Source organism: Caretta caretta, chromosome 2 (assembly GCF_965140235.1).
Source record: "Caretta caretta isolate rCarCar2 chromosome 2, rCarCar1.hap1, whole genome shotgun sequence".
In the NCBI taxonomy this organism is placed as follows: Eukaryota; Metazoa; Chordata; order Testudines; family Cheloniidae; genus Caretta; species Caretta caretta.
Window position 1 is genome coordinate 117,511,528 of NC_134207.1, and position 24,018 is coordinate 117,535,545.

At 38.4% G+C, this 24,018-nt stretch overlaps 1 protein-coding gene across 3 annotated transcripts; it reads left to right on the forward strand.

The window, feature by feature from the left end:
* Nucleotides 1-22,641, forward strand: SSR1 (signal sequence receptor subunit 1). 3 transcript variants are annotated; one of them, XM_048839797.2, is made up of 9 exons: nt 1-209; nt 5,582-5,700; nt 8,261-8,348; nt 8,569-8,831; nt 9,703-9,779; nt 11,784-11,862; nt 12,986-13,079; nt 13,824-13,838; nt 16,462-16,505. In XM_048839797.2, the coding sequence occupies exons 1-9, from the start codon at nt 125-127 to the stop codon at nt 16,488-16,490; spliced, it is 849 nt and encodes a 282-aa protein (XP_048695754.1). In that variant the 5' UTR covers nt 1-124; the 3' UTR covers nt 16,491-16,505. The 3 variants fall into 3 exon arrangements, with proteins under 3 accessions (XP_048695754.1, XP_048695752.1, XP_048695753.1); XM_048839795.2 differs by lacking the exons at nt 13,824-13,838; nt 16,462-16,505 and adding exons at nt 17,732-17,795; nt 19,537-22,641 and having other exon boundaries at nt 2-209; XM_048839796.2 differs by lacking the exons at nt 13,824-13,838; nt 16,462-16,505 and adding an exon at nt 17,732-22,641 and having other exon boundaries at nt 2-209.
* The last annotated feature ends 1,377 nt before the right edge of the window (nt 22,642-24,018 follow it).

Below are 24,018 nucleotides of genomic sequence, written 5' to 3' on the forward strand. Positions count from 1 at the left end.
GCGGTTCGGGGGCGGGGTTGGAGAGCGTGCGTGGCGTGAGGGCGCCAGGTTCCCGGATGGAGGCGATGGTGATCGCCATTTGGGCAAGAGCAGCAGTGGCGGAGGGCGCTAGGTAGCTGCTACGATGAGATCCCCGACCCAGCTGCTGTTGCTCGTGTTGTTGGGCTTTCCCGCCGCCCTGCTGCTCGGCGGAGGTCGCGGCGGCCTGGGTGAGAACGCGCGCGCTCGTGTTCGGCGAGACGTTGATATTTGAAATTCGAACGGGAAACGTGAACCGCTTCCTGGAGCGGGCGAGCGCGTGAGGGGCTGGGCCTGGGCTTCCCCGGGTGGGTGGAGAGGCTAGGTATCCGGTCATGGAGCGTCGGGGCGAGGGGTGGGCCCGGGATCCCCCTGTCCAGTTTGGAGGCGGCCAGGTCCTGCCTTCCTGGTGCCGGGCTCTGTTGCTGGGCATGCTGGACATGCCGGCGGCAAGGGCGGCGCCTTCTCCCGCGCTCAGCGGGGGCCGGCCGGGGGGCGCGGGGAGCTCCCCTTCCAGAAGCGGGCGGGGAGGTTGAGCGGCTCGTTATCCGCGAGGCTGACGTGTCACTGGTCTCCCCACTCCGGCGACCGGCCCCTGCATGCGAAACGGTCCCGGCTCGGGGGCGTCCTCCCGGGCATGTGCTGCGCTCCCCGGTGCCTCCGGGGCACCCGCGGCGACACGCGACGCGCTGCAGGGCTGGGCAGCCGGACGAGCCGGGGCTCGGGGGTCGGTGGTTTTCCGTTGGCAGGTGTCACAAACCAGAGCGAGCCCAGACCGCCAGCCTCGGGGCCAGGGACCTGACACGTCGGGGCCACCGTTTGTACTGCTGCAGTGAGCAGTAACTTGCTGGCAGGCACCTTCGCTTCTGGGGGGGGGGAGAGCATCATGTCAAGGCAGCCAGTAACGAAACTCGACCGTGTGACTAAGCAGAGAGGCTGCTAAATTACAGCAGGGAGTGCATGAAATGGCTGTAAGGATCTTTTTCTGGACTCGCTATACAAATTGATGAGTGCATACTTTAAAACGGCAGGATAATGCGTTGGCCGCCAGGCTTCTTTTTTTCCCTTCCCCAAAGTGTCCTTCAAATAATAAAACACTCATGTCTGTTTACATTGTAATTTTATCTGATTTAGCCTTGAAAATTGCTGATAATATTAAGTTGTAAGAGGGTTGAAGGGCAACGCTGTACTTGCATGCTTTTCTTCCTGGGCACTGCATCATATATCATGTGTTCCTCTTCCCACAAAAAAGCAACTCTTTTTCTACTATTGCCACATCATCATTCCTTCTGAAATCCATTGAAGGGATCACAGATTAGTGTGTTGTTTAGAAAACACGTTTATGTAGTGAGTTATAAAATAACAGAGCAGGCACTGGTTATAATTAAGGTCATGTCAGGACTTTAATTATAAATCCAGTATTCACAAACTCTTAACTTTCTGAAATCTTCTAGGGGCTGAAATTATTTCAATTAGTCGTGGCTAAGCAGTAAACTTGAAAAGTTTCAGAAAGTCTTTCTACAAATTGCTAAACATAAAATTTGAATTTTACAGATCCACAAAAGGATTTAGTAATTGTGAGGCTGAACTTTGTGACACCTAATTTTTAGGCACTTAGAAAATCACAGGAATTACACTTCAATCTGAGAAGCCTGAATTTGATGCCTAGGCTCCTGTATAATGGATGAGGAGAAATAGACACCATAGACTGCAATCTGCTAAGCCAGTAGGCTCGGCGGGAAGCTGCCTAAACTAGCCAATGAGAGATGCCGACCGCAGGGGTATAATAAGCAATCTGATTGACAGGTTTCAGAGTAGCAGCCGAGTTAGTCTGTATTCGCAAAAAGAAAAGGAGTACTTGTGGCACCTTAGAGACTAACCAATTTACTTGAGCATAAGCTTTTGTGAGCTGTAGCTCACGAAAACTTATGCTCAAATCAATCTGATTGAGACTGCTGTAGTGCCACACTAAATTCAGATTTTTCTCCGGTCCAGAAGAGGAGAATTGCTCCTGGTTTATTTGGGAGTAAGTGCCCTCCGTGCTGTGCAAAGCTGCTCTTTTGCTTACAAGTTCCTTAAACTTGATAACTTTGGATTTTTCCTCTATTTTTGGGGGTAGAATGAGGAAGAGAAAGCAGGGGAATTAATTTTGTTTCTGTAACAGTGAAAGGTCACTATGAATTTGAAATCTGTTAATCTAAAATGAGTTGAATAGCTCCAGGTACTGTATCTACCGTTGACCTCCCTGACAATTTTTTTGGATTTACATTCCCATTCTACTATATTTTAAAACAATATCTTTCCTATTTATTTGTAGGTAGGTTGATGCCTCCAGGCCTCACTCAGGTTTTGGGCCCACAGGGGACATAGTAAAGCTGCACATGAATTGCTGTCAAATGCATGAAGTAAATAGGGATTTCCTTTCTCTTCAGTTAAAGTAATTTTAGGTGTAACAATAACAGGTAAATTAATTCAGACAAATGGGGTTAAGTTGGCTGTCTTTAAGATCACAGGGCTTAGAACAGTGGGTCTTCATGCACATAGGTTGAGTTATTCATATGCATGTTTGTAGAGTTGGACCTCTGAATGCTTGTCAGGAAATTAAAGTATACTTTATTGTAAAAGGTGTGGCTATGTTGTGCATAGGTATTCATGTTCTTAAACATGAGAACTCTTAATGTTTGAAACCATGCCACTCAATAGGAAATGTAATATGGTCAAGTTGTAATATGTAATATTACATATGTAATATGGTCAAGTAATGTGGTCTTAATTTACTTGTTCTTGAGCATTTAAATGGTTGGTTGTGCACACATGCAGTTCTGTTTCTGGTGGGGAGCTTTGCATGAGCCATATGATTGGGGATTAAATGTGTAGACTTCAAACTTCGTCAGTATGGGCCTACATATTTTAAATGTGTGTCAGGACTCCCTTTTACAAATGAGGATTTGAGCTAATTTTATAGGTGCTCATATATCATGAATGTGATAAAACACCGATGAAGTGAGCTGTAGCTCACGAAAGCTTATGCTCAAATTTTTTAGTCTCTAAGGTGCCACAAGTACTCCTTTTCTTTTTGCGGATACAGACTAACACAGCTGCTACTCTGAAATGAAATGCCTGATGACTTTGAATTAAAGGAAAATTGATCCAGACCAATTATTGATGTGAGTGTTGATATTTGTGGTGGGGAAGAATTTCAGAGCAGGTGTGGAAAAATAGCACAAGATGCCTTTAGTTATAAATCCACTATAGCATTCTGATCATTTTGACCTGCTAAAGTGAACTTTCTTAGGTCCTTAAATTGTATCCTTTGCTATAATTTGATATATACTATATGATATATTAGCAAGGCCCTTGCCTTAGTATTTATTGCGTGTGCCCACCCCACCCCCAACCCCCCTCCCGAAGATTTTGAAGAAGCTAGTATCTGGATTTTACTCCTCTTTCTCCCCCCCCCCCCATTTTTTTTGATTATTTGCAGGGAGGGAAGGGGGTCCCAGGACTCTCACTGAGGAAGCAGATGGGGTCAGGGGGACAGCTCTAGGCTCCCTGCTCATCTCATTTCCCCCAACGTGCAGGCGCAGCAGCCTCCAACTGACAATTACCCTCCTCTGCCCAGGCATGCTGAAGAGGCTGGCAGGGATTCTGTGAGGAAATGGATAGGGCTGTGATGAAGGGCTAGGTCAGGAGGGTTCTCTGCCCAGTAGGCGAAGTGGACGGGACTCTGTATCCTGGAGAATGAGATGGGCAGGAGCCAGGTCCCAGTAGCCGAGAGCGCCTGCACAGAACTCCCCTTACCCCCCGCTGGAGAGTGTTAGTACTCATGGGGTGCAGCCTTCCACTCCCCTCCTGACCTCAGCCCTTCAGTGCATTCCCATTCTCTTCCTCTGTACGGGGGGGGGGGGGGGGGGGAAGCAGGAGTGGCAGGGAGCCAGGCTCCAGCACCAAAGACCACTCAACCAGTATGTCATGAGTACCCTGGCTCCCATGAGCACTGAACACCCCTTCTCCCATCTCTTGCCTGCTGCTTTTTGTTTTCATATTTTACCAATTTTCACCATTTTAATTTTTGAATAAACAATAAATAAAGTTCCAGGGAAATTTAAGAAAAAATTAAAACTGAAAATGAGAAGGGCTTAGATGTTTGATTCCATTTAGTTCTAATTTCAGACATTTTCCCATCTTGAGCCAAAATACTGCAATATAACACATAGCAAGGGATAGGAAATGAGCACTGGAGCATCCAGTTAGTTTAGCTCAGTGGTTCTCAAACTTTTTTTTTCGTGGACCACTTGAAAATTGCATAGGGTCTTGGCGGACCACTTAATGATGTTTCCAAATGTTGTTTGTATCATTAGCTAACTATTTGCTTTGGATAAAAGTACTGTATTTAAAAAAAACCCTTTATTTTTTTTGTTCTACAAATAAAAGCGCAGAACTCATTTTAATATCAGTAGTCTTACCTTTCTAATGCGATGGATATGCCCTCTCTCCCCTGTCGCAGCAGCCCTTGAGCTGGGGCTGGGAAGGAGGGCCATCTCTCTGCAGCTCTGGAGCTGGGGGAAGTTGCCTCTTTTTCTGGCCGCCGCAGCCTTGCACATCCCAAATTCCCCCCCCCACTCCCCCCCAACTCCCTCTTCTCACCCCACAGTCCCCTCCCACCTGCACCCTGTTCCCCCCCAAGGCCACCACCTCACTTTACATGTGTGTCTTCTCCAGGGTCCAGACACCTAATTAGTGGAGCCATGCCTGTGCAGCTCTACTAATTAGGTGGGTGGCCCTTTATTTTGTTGTGTGTGGCCACCCAGACATGCACCTTAGAGGGAACTATCCATGGACCATGTGAATGGAGCTTGCGGACCACAGTTTGAGAACCTCTGGTTCAGCTGAATGTACATGTAAAATGGTGCATTTATTTCTGCCTTTTAAAGATCTCTCAGGTCCAGATTCTGACCTGAATTGTTGAACTACATGAATGAAAGCAATCCAAACAGTCAGATTCCTCAATGTACATAAAATAGCATGGTTTTATTATTTCTAACTATTACTAAATAAATTAGCATCTGATTTTTCAACTTCCTGTTGTATAAATGTAGGTTTAAGATTTAGTGGATTACTTAGGAATAAAGAATGCTTTCATATCCGCTACACCAAATGTTATAAACTTACAATAATGAGACATTCATGGTAAAATCAGGAGTCTAAGAAGCAGCTTGGTTACTTCCTAGTACCATATGGCAAACACCTTGACAAACCTTATTTTCACTTTTTTTCTCTGCAGTTGTGTGCACCAAAGCTTTAATTTGTTTTGAAATTGCTGGTACATAAATTACTAAATTTTAAAACTGTATTCAATAGAAACTGAAGTTTCCAAACTGATAGCAGTTTCTGCTTATACAGACCAAAACTTCTGCATAATATTTTGCAACTAAAGCCTCAAGCTGTATCTCCTACCAGTAAATGTAAGTCTTGGAAAACTGAAGTATGATCCCAACGTCCCGTTAGTCAACCACACTTACAGAAAATGACTTATGGTATTTCCATCTTGTTTTGTTACTAGGTTCAAGTTCACTAGTTGCAGCCCAAGATGCTACGGAGGATGAAGAAGCAGTCGAAGATACGGTAGTTGAAGATGAAGACGATGAAGCTGAAGTTGAAGAAGATGAACCCACAGACTTGGTAGATGTGCATAGATTTTTGTTTCAAAGCATTAGATTAAACGGCTTCTTTAAGTTAGAGGTTAGATGGATTAGGTATATCACTTTTAGTAGTCCATATTTAATTTCTTTAAAGTGGCTAAAGAAAAATATAATTAAGGACCTTCGAAATATTTTCAATTTGGGCAACTAGGAAGGATATAAGAGGAACAACTAAATAGTAATTGGAACACTGTGCCTAACAGCATCTTAAAAGGAGAACACCAAGTGAAATTGCACAATTCATGCTTTTTCCCACTTCAGCATTCACTTTAAAAAGATAATGGTATTTCTTCAGTGTGAATTTGGTTTGTCATATTGTCTCTTTGAAGTCTCACTTAAGCCCTGCAATAATGTTTGAAGTCTAGTTTTGAGGCATATTTTTGCTTCTATTAATTACATCTACAGTCTGAAATAAAATCACCAAGGTACATTTGTCGTGCCACCAGAAATATCACTTTCCTTTTTGAAGCAAGTATTTCAAAATCTTGATGTGATATGATTTATGTAGTGTTACTAGTCACCTCTGGCATATTTAACATTCAGCTGTTAAATACGTGGTGGAGGCTAATCTCTTGACATCAACTCATGCACATTAATGCTAAGAAATTAAAATGAAAACTTGGGGTGTGGGAATGGGAAAATAAAGGGAAAAGGAGAGAATATGAAAAAAGAGAAGGATGTGTGAGAATTTTTATATAAAATAAAGGAAAAGAATTACTAGATTACTGCTTGATAAATACATTTGATGCATTTTACTGGTTTTCATCAAATTTATTTGATGCCCTTCCATACTACATGACCAGCTTAAGAGCAGTTGGATACTATTCAGCAGGAATTAAATATTGGTGGAATTAATGGAATACATTCAGTGTACATTGTCTATTTAGCCATCTCTAGTAGTAAGTTGAAAATTGTTAAATACGGTTTTCAAACAGTATAGGACTGGACTTGAAATAACACAAGATGTGGCTTTGCATTGAAGCATGAGATGTCTTTCTCTTAGTTTTTGGGTTAGTAAGGGAATAGAGGTAAATTTTTGAACTCCTAGGGATGAATAAAGTAGTGAAAACTCTAAAAATTTCCTATGTGCTTGATTTTCTTCAAAAAAATATTTGGTCCAAGAATAAACGTTAGAATGTAAGCTTAATTGAAGCCTAACCTTGACCAACGAATTGACAGAACTCGGTTAAAAGTAACCTTCACGTACTAACTTTTATGTGATTAACAGTATTTCACAAAATATCTACAGAGTTTTACAAGTAGAAAACAATATTATAATGTGAGATGCACCTCATTTCAAGGATTGTAGCATTGGTAATACCCTTACCAGGCTAGAAACACCTTTATTATAAATAGCTGCTGCCCTTAAGAATTCCTAGATGAATAGCAAATCACGACCAAAATTTTTACAAGACATAGGATGCCTTGTTTCAAAAGTCTGTCCTCTTATTTAGAGATGGACGGACAGTCATACTATTATAATATAGGGATGAGAAAATGAAGCCTGACCAGAATGTGGACTCAAAGAACAATTAAAGGGACTCCAGAACCTGAGTTCAAACACAATACAACTTTTGTACCATTAACATCTTAAAATGAAGCTGAAATAGTCTTTAAACAAAGATTTTATCTTCAGCAAAAATTACTTTCTATTGTCTAAGCTATTTTCTGTAAGATCTTTGTTTTAATAAGCAACTGACACCATCTTGCAGTGGGTATGGAAACTTGCTTGAATTTTTGAAGTTATGTTTAGACTGTTCATTTAAACAGTGACACTCTCCTGTAGCTTTGTGATCAGAAGCCTTATCCTTTAGGTAGAATTGAAAGGTGTTTGCCAAGACATCAGTTGAGATTATCTTCCCTGTAACGGTTGACTACTAAAGTGTCAAATTACTGAACTGCTTTATGTTTAGTCATGTCATCAAATAATGCAGAGACTATACAAACTTATACACCTATCTTGGTTAGTAAACAAGGAACTATATTTTGGCTATTTAAGTAGTTACTTGAAAATCTTCTTAATACGTTTACATTTAACACAATTTTATATTGCATAAACAATTATTTACAAGGAGGATGCCTTGTTCTTGGTTTTCACTTCATTATAAAGTAACTAGATGAGAAGGACAAAACAGCCCTTGGCTTAGACCATGCTCTTTTTTAAAAAATAGAGAACAACCACATAACTGGGGGAAACTAGACTCCACGATTTTAGATTACCAACTCTAAGCACCTCTTGTACTCTAGAGCCTATGAATATGGTAATCATGCTGCATTTAACTCTCAGCAGCCATTTACAGGGCTGGAGAACTAGCAGCTCAGGGTCAAAGAGAAGCAAACAGCAGAGAGTTGGCAGTCTGTCACATCAGAATAGTTCTGCATCAGCAGCAGCTGTAAATGTTATGAGGCATCCTGTAACAAAATTAGTGGGACAAAACAAAATACTTCCATTACACTTAATGTATAGGGTTCTCATAAAATGTGCACATTCTTTGCTTCACTGTTTATTATAGGTTTTTCAAAAAATTCTCTTGTCTTAGATAGAAGAAAAAGAGGAAGAAGATTTATCGGGAGAACCTAAAGCCTCACCTAGCGCTGATACAACTATCTTGTTTGTGAAAGGAGAAGGTAAGGTGTGCACGAGTCCTGTAGCAATCTATCAAATGTTTGGCTGTTGCTGACTGGTCGCTAGTTTTAAATGTCATTACACATGCATAAAACAATGCTGAAGCCCTAATAAAGCACTATACAGTTTTTTGGGGGACTGAGTTTAAACTGGCATTTTTGTGCACTTTAACGCTGGCATGGCGTATACAAACTTTTCTAACCTTAAGATATTATGTTCTAGACTTTCCAGCAAACAACATTGTAAAGTTCCTGGTAGGCTTCACCAACAAGGGTACAGAGGATTTTATTATTGAGTCTCTTGATGCCTCTTTCCGGTACCCTCAAGACTATCAGTTTTTCATCCAGAATTTCACAGCTCTTCCTCTGAACACAGTGGTTCCACCACAAAGACAGGCCACATTTGAGTACTCATTCATCCCTGCGGAGCCTATGGGTGGTCGTCCCTTTGGACTGGTTATAAATCTGAACTACAAAGACTTAAATGTAAGACGGTTTTGAAATTACTTTTACTCCTTCAAATTAAAGTGGAATTGGGGGCAGGAAGGGAAAGGCTAATCCAGTTGATAGTGTTTTTAAAAACACCTAGTATCTGTGTAGATACCATTAAATGCTTAGACCAACTTATTTTTTCTGTTATGGATATGTATTTGATTGTAGATCTGTACATGTTTTGTGTGCTATAAAATTACACTTGAACTTACAGTAGCTAGGGATATTATAGCACTTAAGGATAGTGAATGGTGCTCTGTCTTTACAGAAAAACTTGACTTTCTCCTGAGATATCTTGTAAACTCACTGGGTGAGATTTGTGTAGTCCCATGAATTTGAATTAATGTGACCAATGCTGGCAAGTGTTGTCATTAGCTTTTTAGAAGATTTATCAAAGGCACTAATGGGAGTTAAGTGCTTGGCTCCCATTTACTTTCAGAGGAGTTAAACATATAACAGCTTCTTGCACCTTTGAAAGTTCCCTCCAGTGAACAATGTAATAAGATCCTCAGTGCTCAATAGAACATCTCTATCACACTACAGAATGACATGAAATTGGTAATAGCATTTGTGCTAAAGCCATGGACACTATCACATGTTCTTATGTAAGATTTTTTTTGTATTCTACATACTTACCAAAGGTATTGCTCTTCAAGTCTTCGGCTAGCTCATTTCAGAACCCCTTGCAGTGTTTTCTTCCATAGCTATATGACTTACCTTTTTGTTGTGAGCTAATCGGTTCCTCTGCTCGCCACATAGTAGTTTGTCCTCAGCAGAGGTTTTTAGAATCTCATCACATTTCCTTGGAAGGCATTACAATTACGAGAAGTTAAACGGTTTTAAAAATTAATCATAATTATTGCAGGGCAATGTGTTCCAAGATGCTGTCTTCAATCAAACTGTTACAATTATTGAAAAAGAAGATGGATTGGATGGAGAAACGTAAGAGAAATTTGAACTTGCTTTTGTTGGTAGTACATCAGCAGTAATGTACTTCTATATGTGGCCAGTTAAAAATGCTTTTGTCCTCATTTCATGGGATGTTGGAAATCCTGTATGGCCTGGTGATGGTAGAGCATTCGGAAGAGGGGAGAGGAAATAGAGGCTGTGCATTCTTGTTTAATGTGAAATAAAACTGATTGGATTTGCAGTTTCTCAGAGTTCAGAAAAATTCTGTACCTAATTTGTATTTCAAAATATAGCCATAATATTACTATTTCAGATAGGATAGCTTTCATTACTTTTCTGTTTGATATCCAAGTCCTGAGTGTAAGTGTGGCCTATTGGTATTTGCAGGAATAGCCTCAATCTGAGGCTGTATTCCTAAATAAAATTATTCGTAGGGAGTAAGGGTGACACAGATGGCTCAGGGTATTGAGATGCGGTCCACATTTTGAAGGCTGAAGTACCTGTGGTATACCATTTCACTGTACTGAGGCACTGTTTTAAATTAGTTCAAGTTGCAATCTGAGGGGTTGCAATCTGAGGTGGCAACATGTGAATTGTGAGTCTAATTCCTAGTTAACATATGCCTTCATCACAATTTTGGGGAAATGCAAAGAGGCTAAAAGTCAATTGCTATGAAAAAAGAATTACTTGTCCCTGGAAGTAGCTTGCAGTTTCTTCTGGGGAAACGTCTAGCTGCTTTACTTCATCTGTGGATTAGAGGCATTCATTATGAGCATTTAACTAAATTGTCGAAAGAAAGGAAATGAGATGGTGCTCTCACTACTTGTTAAACGTACCTTAAAATATTTTGTGTGGAATTTTCTAAAGCACCTACATCACCCTTTTGAAAAAGATAACAAGCATTTACAGATGACTGTGCCAGAATTTGCCTGCTTCGCAAATAAATTTCCAAAAGCTTATTGAAAATGTCTCTTTTGATGATTCTGATTGTTAAGCTCTTTCTGCAGTGACTTTTATGAAAACAACAAGGATTCTGGTGGCACCTTAAAGACTAACAGATTTATTTGGGTATAAGCTTTCATGGGTAAAAAACCCACTTCTTCAGGTGCAAATAAACTTGTTAGTGTTTAAGGTGCCACTGAACTCCTTGTTGTTTTTGTGGATACAGGCTAACACGGCTACCCCTCTGATACTTGGCACAATTATTTTTATGGTTCATAGATTTAGAACTTCTTGTCAGCTTCAGCTTGTAAAATTGGTTAGTTTAAGACCTTGGAGGATGATCTACTATTCATAATAAGGGAACCTAACCTCTTAAATACTGAATGAGATGTAAACTATAATTGGAATCTATGGAAAAAGAATTCAACTATCCACTTAGTCTAGGAAATGTACAGGCTGTAGAACACTCCCTCCATAAGTTCTAATTTAGATATCCACTTTTTAGGATGCTCCATCACCAGTAAAGATTTCAGGGTATCCTTGCAACATGTGCGTTGAGGTGGTGTATACTACAGAGGTGATTATGTAGTGTGGTCCCATAGCTTTTGTAACTGATTAGTAAAATAGCAGTCACATTTATTCATTCTCTTACACACACCCCATTTCAGAATTTGGTATGTCATGTTAACTTTAGCAAATGTGAACGTGGAGAAATGTCAGCTAAATATATATTTGTTGAAGACTGCCAAATGGCACTTTTGTATGAAAATTTGCCCTGTTTTTTCAAGTAAAAGTTAAGATTACTGTAACTTATCAGAGCCAAACAACTCTATTTGGTTTACTCTGTATTTCACAGTACTTTGTATTAAGCTTCTTTCTTTCTCCTGAAAGAGATGGGAGAGAGACCTCATAAAACTTATTTAAAAAAAAAAAAAGTGCTTGTCAAACCACACACTGTGCAGAGGCACTCCAGGGGCCCGATAAAATTTCTGCAATTCTCATTCTTTGTTTTAAACAACGGATTAGACTTCAAACTGAAGATGACCCTACTTTTTTTTCTCTTTTCACCCTCCTCTCTCCCTCTTACCAAATAAGAATCTTCATGTACGTGTTCCTGGCAGGACTTGGCCTACTTGTCATTGTTGGTCTACATCAATTACTAGAATCTAGGAAAGTAAGTAAACAATTATGTACATGCACTTATCATATATATAGTATTCTGTTGATGCTGAAGCGTTAGCTTCCAGTCAGAGTAATACACCTTTTGTGGCCTATTACGGCACAAAAGAACTCATGAAAATTTAACTTTGATCAGTGAAATTGAAGAGAAACAGGTTGATACTAGAATTCCTCCTAGCCTTTGAACAGAAATGTCTGAGCTGTTTTGTAACTTTAAAAAGTTATGCTGATGAGTTGCTTGTCTACCACTGTGCCTTTGCTTACCTTCTTCCACCATAGCAATGGTGAGCCTTGTGGAGTAAAAGGCTCTGGTGTTATCCAAATGGCAGGAGTGTGCAGCTACAAAACTACATTTTCACATACTGTTTACAACCTCATTGAAGTCCTTCCTCATTTCCTCCTGTTATGTCAACTTTTAATGCCCTGTCTTAACTTTATATTGTAACCTTTGGGGCTGGGATCATGTATTCCTACATGTTTGTATTTCCTTAGCATGATAGGCCTGAGTATTGAACACTATCATCATATTACAACTAATGGTTTGTCGTCATACTGATTTGGCCAAGTAGTACATCTAGTGAAAGTGTAATTCAACAATCCAGGTACCACAAGGGTGTTGATTTCAAAGAGTAATAATAGAATGCTATTAGGGAAAAATCCTAAATTTTTTTTCAAAATGATAGATCACAAGTACACTGGAGATAAGAGTAGTGTTTTGTAGATTTCTGCTTTTTTGTTGGTAATTATTTAATACTGTACTGTATCATTGATATGTATGGAGCTGTATGGGAATCTAGATATAATTCCTGCCACATAGAATGAGAATAAGAATTTAAAAAGCTTAAGATCTGACACCTTATTAGAGTTCTGACAAATTACTTAAGGTGTCCAGTTTGCTAAAGTTAGGCTACAAGGAGAGCTTGACACTGTAACTGTTCACAAGCTTAAAGTTGTATTTTGTGTGTGCTTAATGAGAGTTGGCTTTTACTAAATACAAGAATTTCTTATTTAGGTTTAATACCCTGACATTTGTACTACATAAAGCTTCCTTATGGAAGGCAAATCTGTTCACATCTCTTGATGTGAGATAAACATATTCTTGCCTCAAACTCTTCCAGAGAAAGAGACCAGCACAGAAAGTAGAGATGGGCACATCAAATCAAAATGACGTTGACATGAGCTGGATTCCTCAAGAAACTTTAAATCAGATCAGTAAGTAGTAAGCCTTTCACAACTGGGGCATGATTCACTTGTTTTATCAAACTGTTAAATATTTTTTACCAGATTCTTAAGCCATCTGCTTCATGAAACAGGTTCAGTCTAGAAGTATCTTAAGCATATGCACCTTTTTGAAATAACTTTTGCGTATTACACCGTAATTAGTTATTTTAAATAGTAAGCTGTTTTTAAAGGTAGACTCTAAACAGACTTTTGTAGAGCTAACAGTAGCAGCCACCACAAACTTTTCTTCCTGTCTGCTAGTCATTTTCACTAGATTCCATCTCACTGGTTCGCTAGAAGCGAAGTCCAAAATAGGTGTTACATGGCAGAAGTGATCTATATAAAAAAAATTTTTTTCTTACCCATTCTTTCATAGACTGGCCTTCAGCACTGCTGACCCTCCAACCAAAGTTTGATCACAGAAATCTGAAGTGGTCCTAATGGAATAAGACATTCACCTCTTTCCCCCCCCCCCCCATGAGTTTTCAGTCTATAGAATGAACCCATTTAAGACTATCAAATGATCATCAAAGTGTATGATCTTGTACTTATCAAACACAAAACATTAAGACTAAGTTTTGTGTAGCTGTATTGGAGTCCTAAATATCACTAACTTCTGTTAAGAATGCTAAACCCAAATTCAGTATCTGATTTTTCTTAGGCTGTTAGAATGCTTGTGGATATTTCTAACTTCTCTTTTGCTGTTTTTTCTGTTTTGCTTTCCTGTGGCTTCAGTGCAGAGTAGAAGAGGTGAGGCATTTAAACTTTGACAGTGCTTTATAGTAACTGGGGGGCTTTTACTATGCATCTACACTAACTGGACTTTGATAAAATTCTAATTCATCACTGCATGTGGGAGTCATTGTAATAGCATGAGGGCACTGGTAAGATTTAGGAGCGCCAAGCGATTAAAAAAATTAATCACGATTAATTGCATGATTAAAAAAATTAATCGCGCGAACAATAATAGAATACCATTTAAATATTTTTGGATGTTTTCTACATTTTCAAATATATTGATTTCAATTACAACACAGAATACAATGTGTGCAGTGCTCACTTTATATTTTTTATTACAAATATTTGCACTGTAAAAAACAAAATGGTATTTTTCAATTCACCTCATAAAAGTACTGTAGTGCAATCTCTTTTTCATGAAAGTTGAACTGACAAATGTAGAATTGTTTTATTTTTGAATGCAGTTATTTTTTTGTACACAATGTAAAACTTTAGAGCCTGCAAGTCCACTCAGTCATACTTCTAGTTCAGCCAGTCACTCAGACAAGTTTGTTTATATTTTCAAAAGATAATGCTGCTCGCTTCTTGTTTACAGTGTCACCTGAAAGTAAGAAAAGGCATTAACATGGCAGTGTTGTAGCCGGTGTCACAAGATATTTAGGTGCCTGATGCGCGAAAGATTCATGCGTCCCTTGGTGCTGCAACCACCATTCTAGGGGACGTGCATCCATGCTGATGACAGGTTCTGTTGGATAACAATCCAAATCAGTGCAGACCAACACATGTTCATTTTCATTATCTGAGTCGGATACCACCAGCAGAAAGTTGATTTTCAGTTTCAGTGGTTCAGGTTCTGTAGTTTCCGCATCGGAATATTGATCTTTTAAGACTTCTGAAAAAATGCTCTACATCTTGTCCCTCTCAGACTTTGGAAGGCACTTCACATTCTTAAAGCTTGAGTTGAGTGCTGTAACTATCTTTAGAAATCTCACATTGGTACCACCTTTGCGTTTTGTCAAATCTGCAGTGAAAGTGTTCTTAAAATGAACTACATGTGCTAGGTCATCATCCTGAGACTGCTATAACATGAAATATAGGGCAGAATGCAGGTAATACAGAGCAGGGGACGTACAATTGTCCCCCCAAGTAGTTCAGTCAGAATTTAATTAACACTTTTTTTTTTAACAAGCATCATCAGCATGGAAACATGTCTTCTGGAATGGTGGCCAAAGCATGAAGGGGCATATTAATGTTTAGCATATCTGGCACATAAATACCGTGCAGTGCTGTCTACAAAAGTGCAATGTGAACACCTGTTCTCACTTTCAGGTGATATTGTAAATAGGAAGTTGGCTGTATTGTCTCCTGTAAATGTAAACAAACTTGATTGTGTTACCGATTGGCTGAACAAGTAGGATGGAGTGGACTTGTAGACTCTGAAGTTTTACATTGTTTTGTTTGAGTGTAGTTATGTAACAAAAAAATTCACATTTGTAAATTGCACTTTCACAATAAAGAGATTTCATGACAGTATGTGTATGAGGTGAATTGAAAAATACTATTATTTTTACAGTGAAATATTTGTAATAAAAATAATGTAAAGTGAGCACTGTACACGTTGTATTCTATGTTGTAATTCAATATATTTGAAAATGTAGAAAAAATCCAAAAATATTTAATAAATTTCAGTTGGTATTCTATTAACAGTGTGATTAAAACGACGATTAATCACGATTAATTTTTTGAGATAATCGCGTGAGTTAAGTGTGATTAATCAACAGCCCTAGTAAGATTACAGACCTTGGATGTTGCAGGTAAACAACGTTTTGCAACATCTAATAGATACAAGAATACTAAAACTAAAGGAGGATCTATGACTCTGTTTTGGTAATCTAGTTTAAAAGTGCACGGTGTTTTATTCCCCTCATATTACTGCATCGATGAAGGCTGCAATTGTGAAGTTTTGTGTGGGGTTTTTTGTGGGGTTTTTTTTACTGAAAAGAACAAAAATCATGTATATGTAACAAGGAAAAGAGGTCAGATCTCATTTTAAATACAGTTAGTTCACTTTTAGTACAAATAACTGCATATGCCATTATATCTCTTGCATGTAGAATTTTGCACACTGTTAGTCAAATCTGTGAAACTTTACAAATCTATCTTATGGTGTGGGACTACTCATGATGAGGACTGGGAGAAAACTTGGATAGGGAGAAAGGTAGGTGAGTACTGGAGCAGCATCCAAGAGTACCACAGTCTGCACCTACTGTATGAAATTAGTTGTGCAAGCTGATGGAAGTGATAGTGGCTATGGATCTGTGGCCTTAGATAATGTGGCGTGAAGTGTAAGAGTAACCATTAGAAAATTGACGGTTATATGACTCAGGAGGGATGCTGGTCTGCTGGATTAGGCATGGATGCTATTGAGACCTAGTTTATAATCCTTAGGCTGATACTGAGTTGCTGTGAATGTGGGCAGACTACTTAAACTTCCTGTGCCTGTTTCCCTTTCAATAAAAATAGGAATAGTATTTTCTTACCTGGTAAAGGTCTGAGGACTGGTTTTGCATCATAATTGTAAAATGCTACAAAACTATTGGGTCCCTTCCTGTATCCTACCTGTTTCTTTCCATAGGTCTTTTTGGTGGGGAGGAAGTGGTATAGAAGACACTAGAGGGAATAAGGTTTGTAGAGGGAATGTATATCAGAAATATGAAAAGGTGCATAAATTAGCAACAGAAGATTTTAGAGTAAAATGGAGAGATTGATAGGGGTCTAAACAGCAAGGCATAAAATACTCTCTGGAGCCAGGGGTTCAAATTTAGGCATGATTTTATATTTTGGTTGTGTTAATTAGTGACTTGATGCTGAAATAACCTTGAACTTCCTGGCTTTCAGATGTTTATGTAAAAGATTTAAGACTTTTTTAAAAATTGTATATTTACCGCTTTCAAAAGGTAGAATAAAGTTTTTTTTTTTTGTCTGGGAATCTCTGTACACTTTCAGTAGTAAGACTGTTGAAGACACTGACCCATATTTGAAGTGTCTTAACCTAACAAGCATTTGTAAAAACGGTTAGATCTATAAAGGCACCAATGATCTAGATATTGCCCCCCTCCATGAATAGCTGCACTTGTCTTGTACAAGGACTGAAAATTCTTCTACTCTGTTCTTGTTGCACAAAAAGCATCCCTAGAGCAAAGGACAGTTGTAGGCCTGCCATAATCAGTTTTGTAAACTACCAGGATTAAACATCAAATGATTATTTTATAGTATTGTAAGGCTTCAATGATTCCTAGAGTCATGGGATTTAAAATCATCATGGCTAATATCTCTTTTGCCCCGCTGAATTCTGATGTGGTTACCTCAAACCATTAAAGGAATACTTGATTCCAGCTGTTAGATGGTAAAGCATTACTCTCTAGCAGTTGATAGGATGATAGAAAATAATATGCAAATTGCTGGAGGCGTTTAATTAACGGAAGGTAAGTGTAGGGGTTTTGGCATGGCTTCTAAAGGAACCAATAGAGCATGTAATCCTTTTAGCTATGTACAGATTAATGTTTTGAATGCAAAGCACCTTTCATTAAATGTATTTTAGCATTTTATTTTGTTTTTTTACAAACAAATAATAATCAGTCCTGTGAGGTACATGTCAAAGAACATGAAGACTTGTATGCCCTGAAGTTAAATAATAGGTTTTAAATACTATGCTAATAGCATGTTCAAAAACAATCAAGTAAGTTTCTCTTTCATCTCAAATCTGCCTCCTGCATAGCAGTGTACTGGAAAGCCAAATAGCAATTTCCATTCTATTCAGGAAAAACATAAGAATACATGTGCCCTTTTAATCGGATGTACTATTTGCAGCAGTTTAAGTAATTTTGTCTCCTTTTCTCCTTCAGATAAAGCTTCACCAAGGCGGTTGCCCCGCAAAAGGGTACAGAAGAGATCAGTGGGATCTGATGAGTAAATGTTAATTAATACAACAATTCAGCCTTTACTAATCCTGCCCCTCCTCCCCCGTTTTTTTCCTGGATTGCAGTAGTGCACAGAATCCATACCAACATGAGGAAAATACTACTTACTATTTTTGGACTGACCAATTTATCTGACCAGTGATAACATTGCTGAAAACATACTTCTCATCCCTTTTTTAAGATAACAAAATTGCTTTTGGGGCAGGGGAATGAGAGTAACCATTAAGGTGTGTGTGTGTGTGTGTGCGTGCGTGTATAAACAGTTGATCTTAACAGAATCATTGTGCTACCTGAAATGTGCCTTTAGAGTCCTATGTAATGCTGGCTTGTCTGCAAACCTTTCTGAAGTTTCTGGATTTTTTTCAGAAATCCAAATGTGTAGTTGCCTAATCTATTCTGATTGTATCCTGTTTATATATGAGTCTTCATGCATTTTTTTATTATGTAGTATCCTAAAGCTATGAACTTCATTCTTTGCTGCACACATAGCTACTTTTATTAGGATTTTTATATGTTCCTACTTCAGTGATGATGCACTGATTATCTGGACATTTTTTTAAATGTAGCTAGTATTCTAAAGGCACAAGCAGGTGTAACTGCTTTTAGCAGTACAGAATTTTTTTGCTGCTGTTTGATATAATGCGCACACTGTGAGACCTAAGAATCCAAATGTATTTGTATAAATGTTAGGGATTTTTACAGCAGCAAAACTTGCAAAGCATGAAATGGTATGTAATCTATAAAAGATTCTTTTTACAAAACCACCCAGTTATATCTGTTTAAATTGTTAATTTATTTAACTTGTGCCAACAGTTCTGGTATTTTGGACCATAGAGATAGCTGTGGAATGCTTGCTCAAGTAATTAATAGGCCCCAATTAGTGTTCAGTGACTTCCCTACCCTTACAAAAACTAGAAGAATTGCAAGTAGCAAAATGCATTGAGTTTCATAAATTACATTGGATGCAAAAGATAATGGTCTTATGAAGTTATGTTACACAGAGACTAGTTAATGTACAGTAAAGACTTTTTGTAAACAAATTTTAATTTCAAATATACCCTGCAGGTGTACAAAGCTATGAGTTCTTAAATGACAGTAAAAAAGAAATTAACTTTGACCCTTTTTTGTGTAGTTATCTGAAGTTTTGATCTTAGTGAAGTACTTTAGAAAGCTATAAGTATATTACAACAAAATTTAAGTAACTGAGTCACAGTGAAATGACAGCTATTGGAAATACCTAAATCTTACTCGGACTTTAAATTGGATTGTACTTCATGCAAGTTTTGTTTAACTTCTTCAGGTTATTTCCATTATTAAATACATGCCAGTTCAACCTACATTTAAAAGATACAAAGCTATGCACCCTCAAATAGGATTTGTTTTGTAGAAGACTCTAGTTTCATGATTACTATAAACTTAAGTACAGATCTGTCACTAAAAATGTATAGGAGAATAAGTTTTGGTATAGGCAACTGGATTTCAGTCTTGAATTCTCTGACAATAAAAGGAAGGAACATAAGGCCATATTTTTTTTAATATAGATACCTAAAGTTAGGTGCTTCTGAAAATCCAACCTGTCTGAATCATTAGGTGCCTAAATACCTTTTTAAAAAGTCCCTTAGTCATCATTTTGAAGTTTGCTCAGTTTAGGAAAGGCAGTGATTTGGGATTTGTATTTTAGTTTTATAGTTTTCTTAGTGCTTATTTCTTGATCTGCCTTTGTTCTGCAGGGACTGAGCATCTGAGCCAATGACAGATGAACAATACCTGCAAATCATTTCCACACTGGGTGTGAAACAGGGTCTAAGGTCTGAAAGTCCCTGTACTGGCACTACTGTACTATAAACTTCCCTGTAAATGAAGTGTGAATTATTGACTCTTGTCTTGGTGTGGAAAGTAACTTCCTGTTTTTAACAGTGCTTGACTTACAAACTTGACAACATATAACTAGCCAGTAAAGAATGTTTAATTACCACATTGCAGGATCTAATAGATTATTAAAAATGTTGTACAGGCTGATCATAGTAAATCAAATACACTTAAACCATCCTCCATTTAGCTGAAGTGGCTGGTTGCTTGCATTAGCTGATGTACAAAGTTGTTGTTTTGAAGGTAGCAGTCAAATGATTATCAGATTATATTCATACTTCTCCTGATTCAGCAAAACAATTAAGTAATCAGGGGAGAAACTGACTGAACCCCTTGCATTTTAATCTCAAGATTATGCCTGAGTACTTGAATTCACTGAGAATCTTTTCAGCATGTAGTGATGGGCAACCACAAATTTAACATCTCTCCTAGAGTCCATTTGAAATCCGGAAATGAAGTGTTATCTCCATCTACATTCCCAAGGAAAATAAAGGTAACAAGGACAATTCTGGATTGTGAGTCTTCACACAGGAGGCAAACCCTATGCACTGTACAAAAGCAAAGGACCAGAACACATTTATTGTGATGGGGGTTCCATACGGTAGCAATTTGGAGTATCCAACTTCATTCTTTCACCTTAGTATAAATGAGAAAGTGGCCCTCATTCTTAATACTTCTGAAACAGTCAGATACATGGTACAACTTGAGATTTAATAAGTACAGCTCTTCAACTACACAGAACTCAGGTGAGTGTAGGTTTTTTATTAAATAAAAGCAAACTTTTTAAAGTAGTGTTTAGAAATAACTGTCAAATATGATACTTCCATTTAACTCTTGGTCTTCCCCAGCCATGAAGCAATTTAATGTAAAATAGAACTAAAAATTACTACTAGAACAAAACTTGTTATAAATTAGTCAAAGTAATCTATACAAGTTTTTTTTTAAGGAGAGCCAATTGTTTAATACTTCCATTACATTAGGTAATCAAGGTCACACTTAATGGGCACCCAGCCAATTGGAATGGGAGGAAGAAGGTAGTGCTATGTGGCACAGAAGGAAATAGAGCCAGTCTTCAAATTTCTACACTTGCATGGGTGTTGTGGTAGAGGCTAGGTATGATGTAAGAGGGAAAACTTCTTGGTGGGGGTTACATTATGCTAATTTTATTTAGTGACTTGAGCTGTAGTGATCACAATTAATTTTTAAGGCACTACTTCCACCACTAGCATGAAATACTTATAGTGCAACTCGCCATTGACTTAGATAGGAGTAAATTTTAGTAAGCAACCCCTAACAACTTCTTGGGGAGAATCTTCCTACTTTTAGCTCTCCATTAAGTACTTTACATGCATTAAATAGCATAGTTCCAATTTCTTGTTCCCCTTTAATATACTATAGTTAAAATTTAGCAATACTGCAGTTCTGTGTGAAATGGCCAAGCCTATAGCAATAATAGATTTTAGCATCTCCTCTCAGCACATGGATCAATCTAGTACACTGAAGTCTCTAAGTAGTGACATACAACTTGGTTGTTTGCCATAATGGGCTACCTTACCATCTGCAATTGTATATTTGAGGTAAGTAGTAAAACATTTTAGGATTACCCATATAAACTTAAAGGGGGGGGTGTAGGTAGCCTACTTTGTGCACATATTGGGCATCTCAGGTCTAACTTTTAGCCTAAAAAGGGAAAGCTATTTTAATGCAAGTTCTCCTTTGGGAAAGTGATTAAAATCAGTTTTACAACATTAGTGCTCATAATAGCATGCTGACTATTAATTTGAGTGTGTGTGTCAAACAGTTCAGACCAATGCTCCTTTTTCCTTCATCCTACTATCAAATGCTCTATCACTGAAATTTCAGTCTGGCAGAAACAAATAAGCACAGAAGTGAATCTGAGTGAACTGCTTTCCAGGCAAATCTGATACAGGAGGAAGTGACTGAAGCCAGACTTACAAATAGAATTTTGTATGCAATACCATGAGGAACCATGGCCAAGTAGCTAAAGCACAGACCAAGACAGTAGATTGAAAAGGTTCTAGTGCTAAGCCTGTTGCAAATTTAGTATGACTGGGAGACATTTAAGATGGCTGTACTTGGTTTTACAGATCTGTGAAAAGGGAATAATACTTCAGTCTTTATGCACTGTTTATAAAGGACTCCTGAAATCCTTGCTGGTGCTGAACACCCATTACTTTCACTGAAGAGCACTGAATTTATGGCAGCTGGGGGAAAAGGTAACAGTAACTCCCCCGCAGAGATAGGGAATTGTATTTTAAGGTCTTTTGAAGATGAAAAATGCTAACTTCATAGAAGTAACTCATGAAATACTTGTCAAGATTTTCAATATTGTGCGCAAGACTTGGCGCTACCCTCATTTTGAAGAGGTGCTGATTGCTGTATAGAAGACTTTTATGCCCTTCCAATTGATCAGTGCTCAGACTGAATAGAGTGCAGCAGCCTTACAGGGTCATAAGAATCTGGATTTGTTTTTCACATACCATACTCTTGTTTAGCTAAATATATGAACAGCAAACCACAAGGAACTTTCAGTATAATAAAGTGTAGGTTCAGAAGCTGACTGCACTCTCTCCATTCTGGTTGCAGTACACTACCCATCTTAATCACCTTTCCCTGTAAGCAATTTAGTTACCACAGTAATGTTATGATTCTGTATGGGAGGGAATATGCTCTTAACAGATATGGTTTATCGACCCAATTTGAGAATCCCTTTGAAAGTGAAGGGACAGACTGTTCTGGACAATTTGAGGTTCAGCTCATTGAAGTTATACCACAACTGAAATACAAATTGCATTTTTACTTTACCTGCAAATTCTTAAACAGTTTAAGGGAAAGCAAAATCACTCTTGAAACTACATCTCCAGGGTTGTTTTTTGTAAAACAAACTTGAAATTTAGTTTTTGTAGTTTGTTTTGTTAAATAAAGTACTGGTATAGCACTAAAAAGCCTGATTGGTACTATGTGATTATTTTTGCTGATAAGTGACCAAGTAATCTAACTGTGCATACGTATTTAAGCAGACTTAAAACACCTTGTACTTTTAAAAGCTACTTCTGTATTGAATTGTAGTACACAAACTAGCAGCCTGAGCTCATCTGTAAAAAGAATAAAGTACTTGATTGTGAGGGAGGGGGAAAGCAGTAGCACCTGTTCTGAGCATAACTTATTTATCATCTTCTATTCTCCTCCTGAAACACTTCCAGGGGTCTGTTAAATTTACAATTAGGAAAGTTTTCAGTTACCTCCAACTTGAAAGGGTTTACAGGTTCCTGGATGATTGGATTTATGAATTTCTGCACCTAGGAGACTCAAACAAAATGCTTAAGTAGTTAATTCATTGTTGATGATTGCCTGCACTTTAATTCACAAAACCAAACTTTCATGTTAAGCTCAAGTGGCTACAGAACAGTGGAGATACAAGCAACAGGAGAAGTAGAAGCAGTTTCCAAAAACTCTTCCTCTCTCATCTTTGGTTTCTGGTGCTGCTACCTTCTAAAAGCAAACTGGAACTTTGGCATATACCTACAATTTAGTTATGACATTTCTTAGATGGCAAACTAGCCTTAGGTATGGATTCCTGGCACAAGTCTTCACAGAAGCTAGTGCTGGAATACAAGTTTGTACATTAAAAGCTATAGGGTAGGGCCAAACTGCTGCTTCCAAGTCACATGCGGCTCTTTTACAGTTAAAATGCAGCTCATGAAGCTCCCCATGTCCCCTACCCTATTCTCCGCCTACCAGACTCAGGGGAGCACCAGGCTTCTGCCTTGTGGTGTAGGGCAGCAGCTCCAAGCCCTGGCAGGTGCACCCAGCTCTCAAACTTCTGAAGATCATAATTGGCACATGGGATTAGCAGTAAATTATCTGCAATATAGTGGTATAGTTTGAAGGCTGAAACTGAAGGAATTAAAAAGGTACCGTTATTAAAGGTGTAAGCTGTAGTTGCTTAAAAATAGTTCAGGTGCTCATTTTGTTTCTTATCTATCTTATGCTCTTTTTTTTTTTAATGTCGTGAAATGGGACCTCATGTCAAATTCTTTCATACACATTTCACCCGCAGCTGCAGCCTCTAGTTTAACTGAGGCCAGGCTCCCTTAAGTCTTAGAATGAGCAAAATTGGTAACATAAGGGGGAAGGCACGGCCGGCTTCTTCACTTTGTAACAGTACCCTTATCGCTTAGCTGGTGCTTTGGTCGTGTGGATACCCTACCATGCTACTCTTTGCACAGTACTAATTTCCAAGCATGATATACCTCTTCCCTCTGCTAGTTCCTGATAGTTGGGGAGCCATTGTAGCCAAGACTTCCAACCTGCTTCAACAA

Bases quoted from the DNA above. Each gene is read 5' to 3' on its own strand.
- SSR1 (XM_048839795.2), top strand. From the start codon at position 125: ATGAGATCCCCGACCCAGCTGCTGTTGCTCGTGTTGTTGGGCTTTCCC. The intron at 8,832-9,702 runs GTAAGACGGTTT...TAATTATTGCAG, and splicing joins TGAACTACAAAGACTTAAAT to GGCAATGTGTTCCAAGATGC. The intron at 11,863-12,985 runs GTAAGTAAACAA...AAACTCTTCCAG, and splicing joins AATTACTAGAATCTAGGAAA to AGAAAGAGACCAGCACAGAA.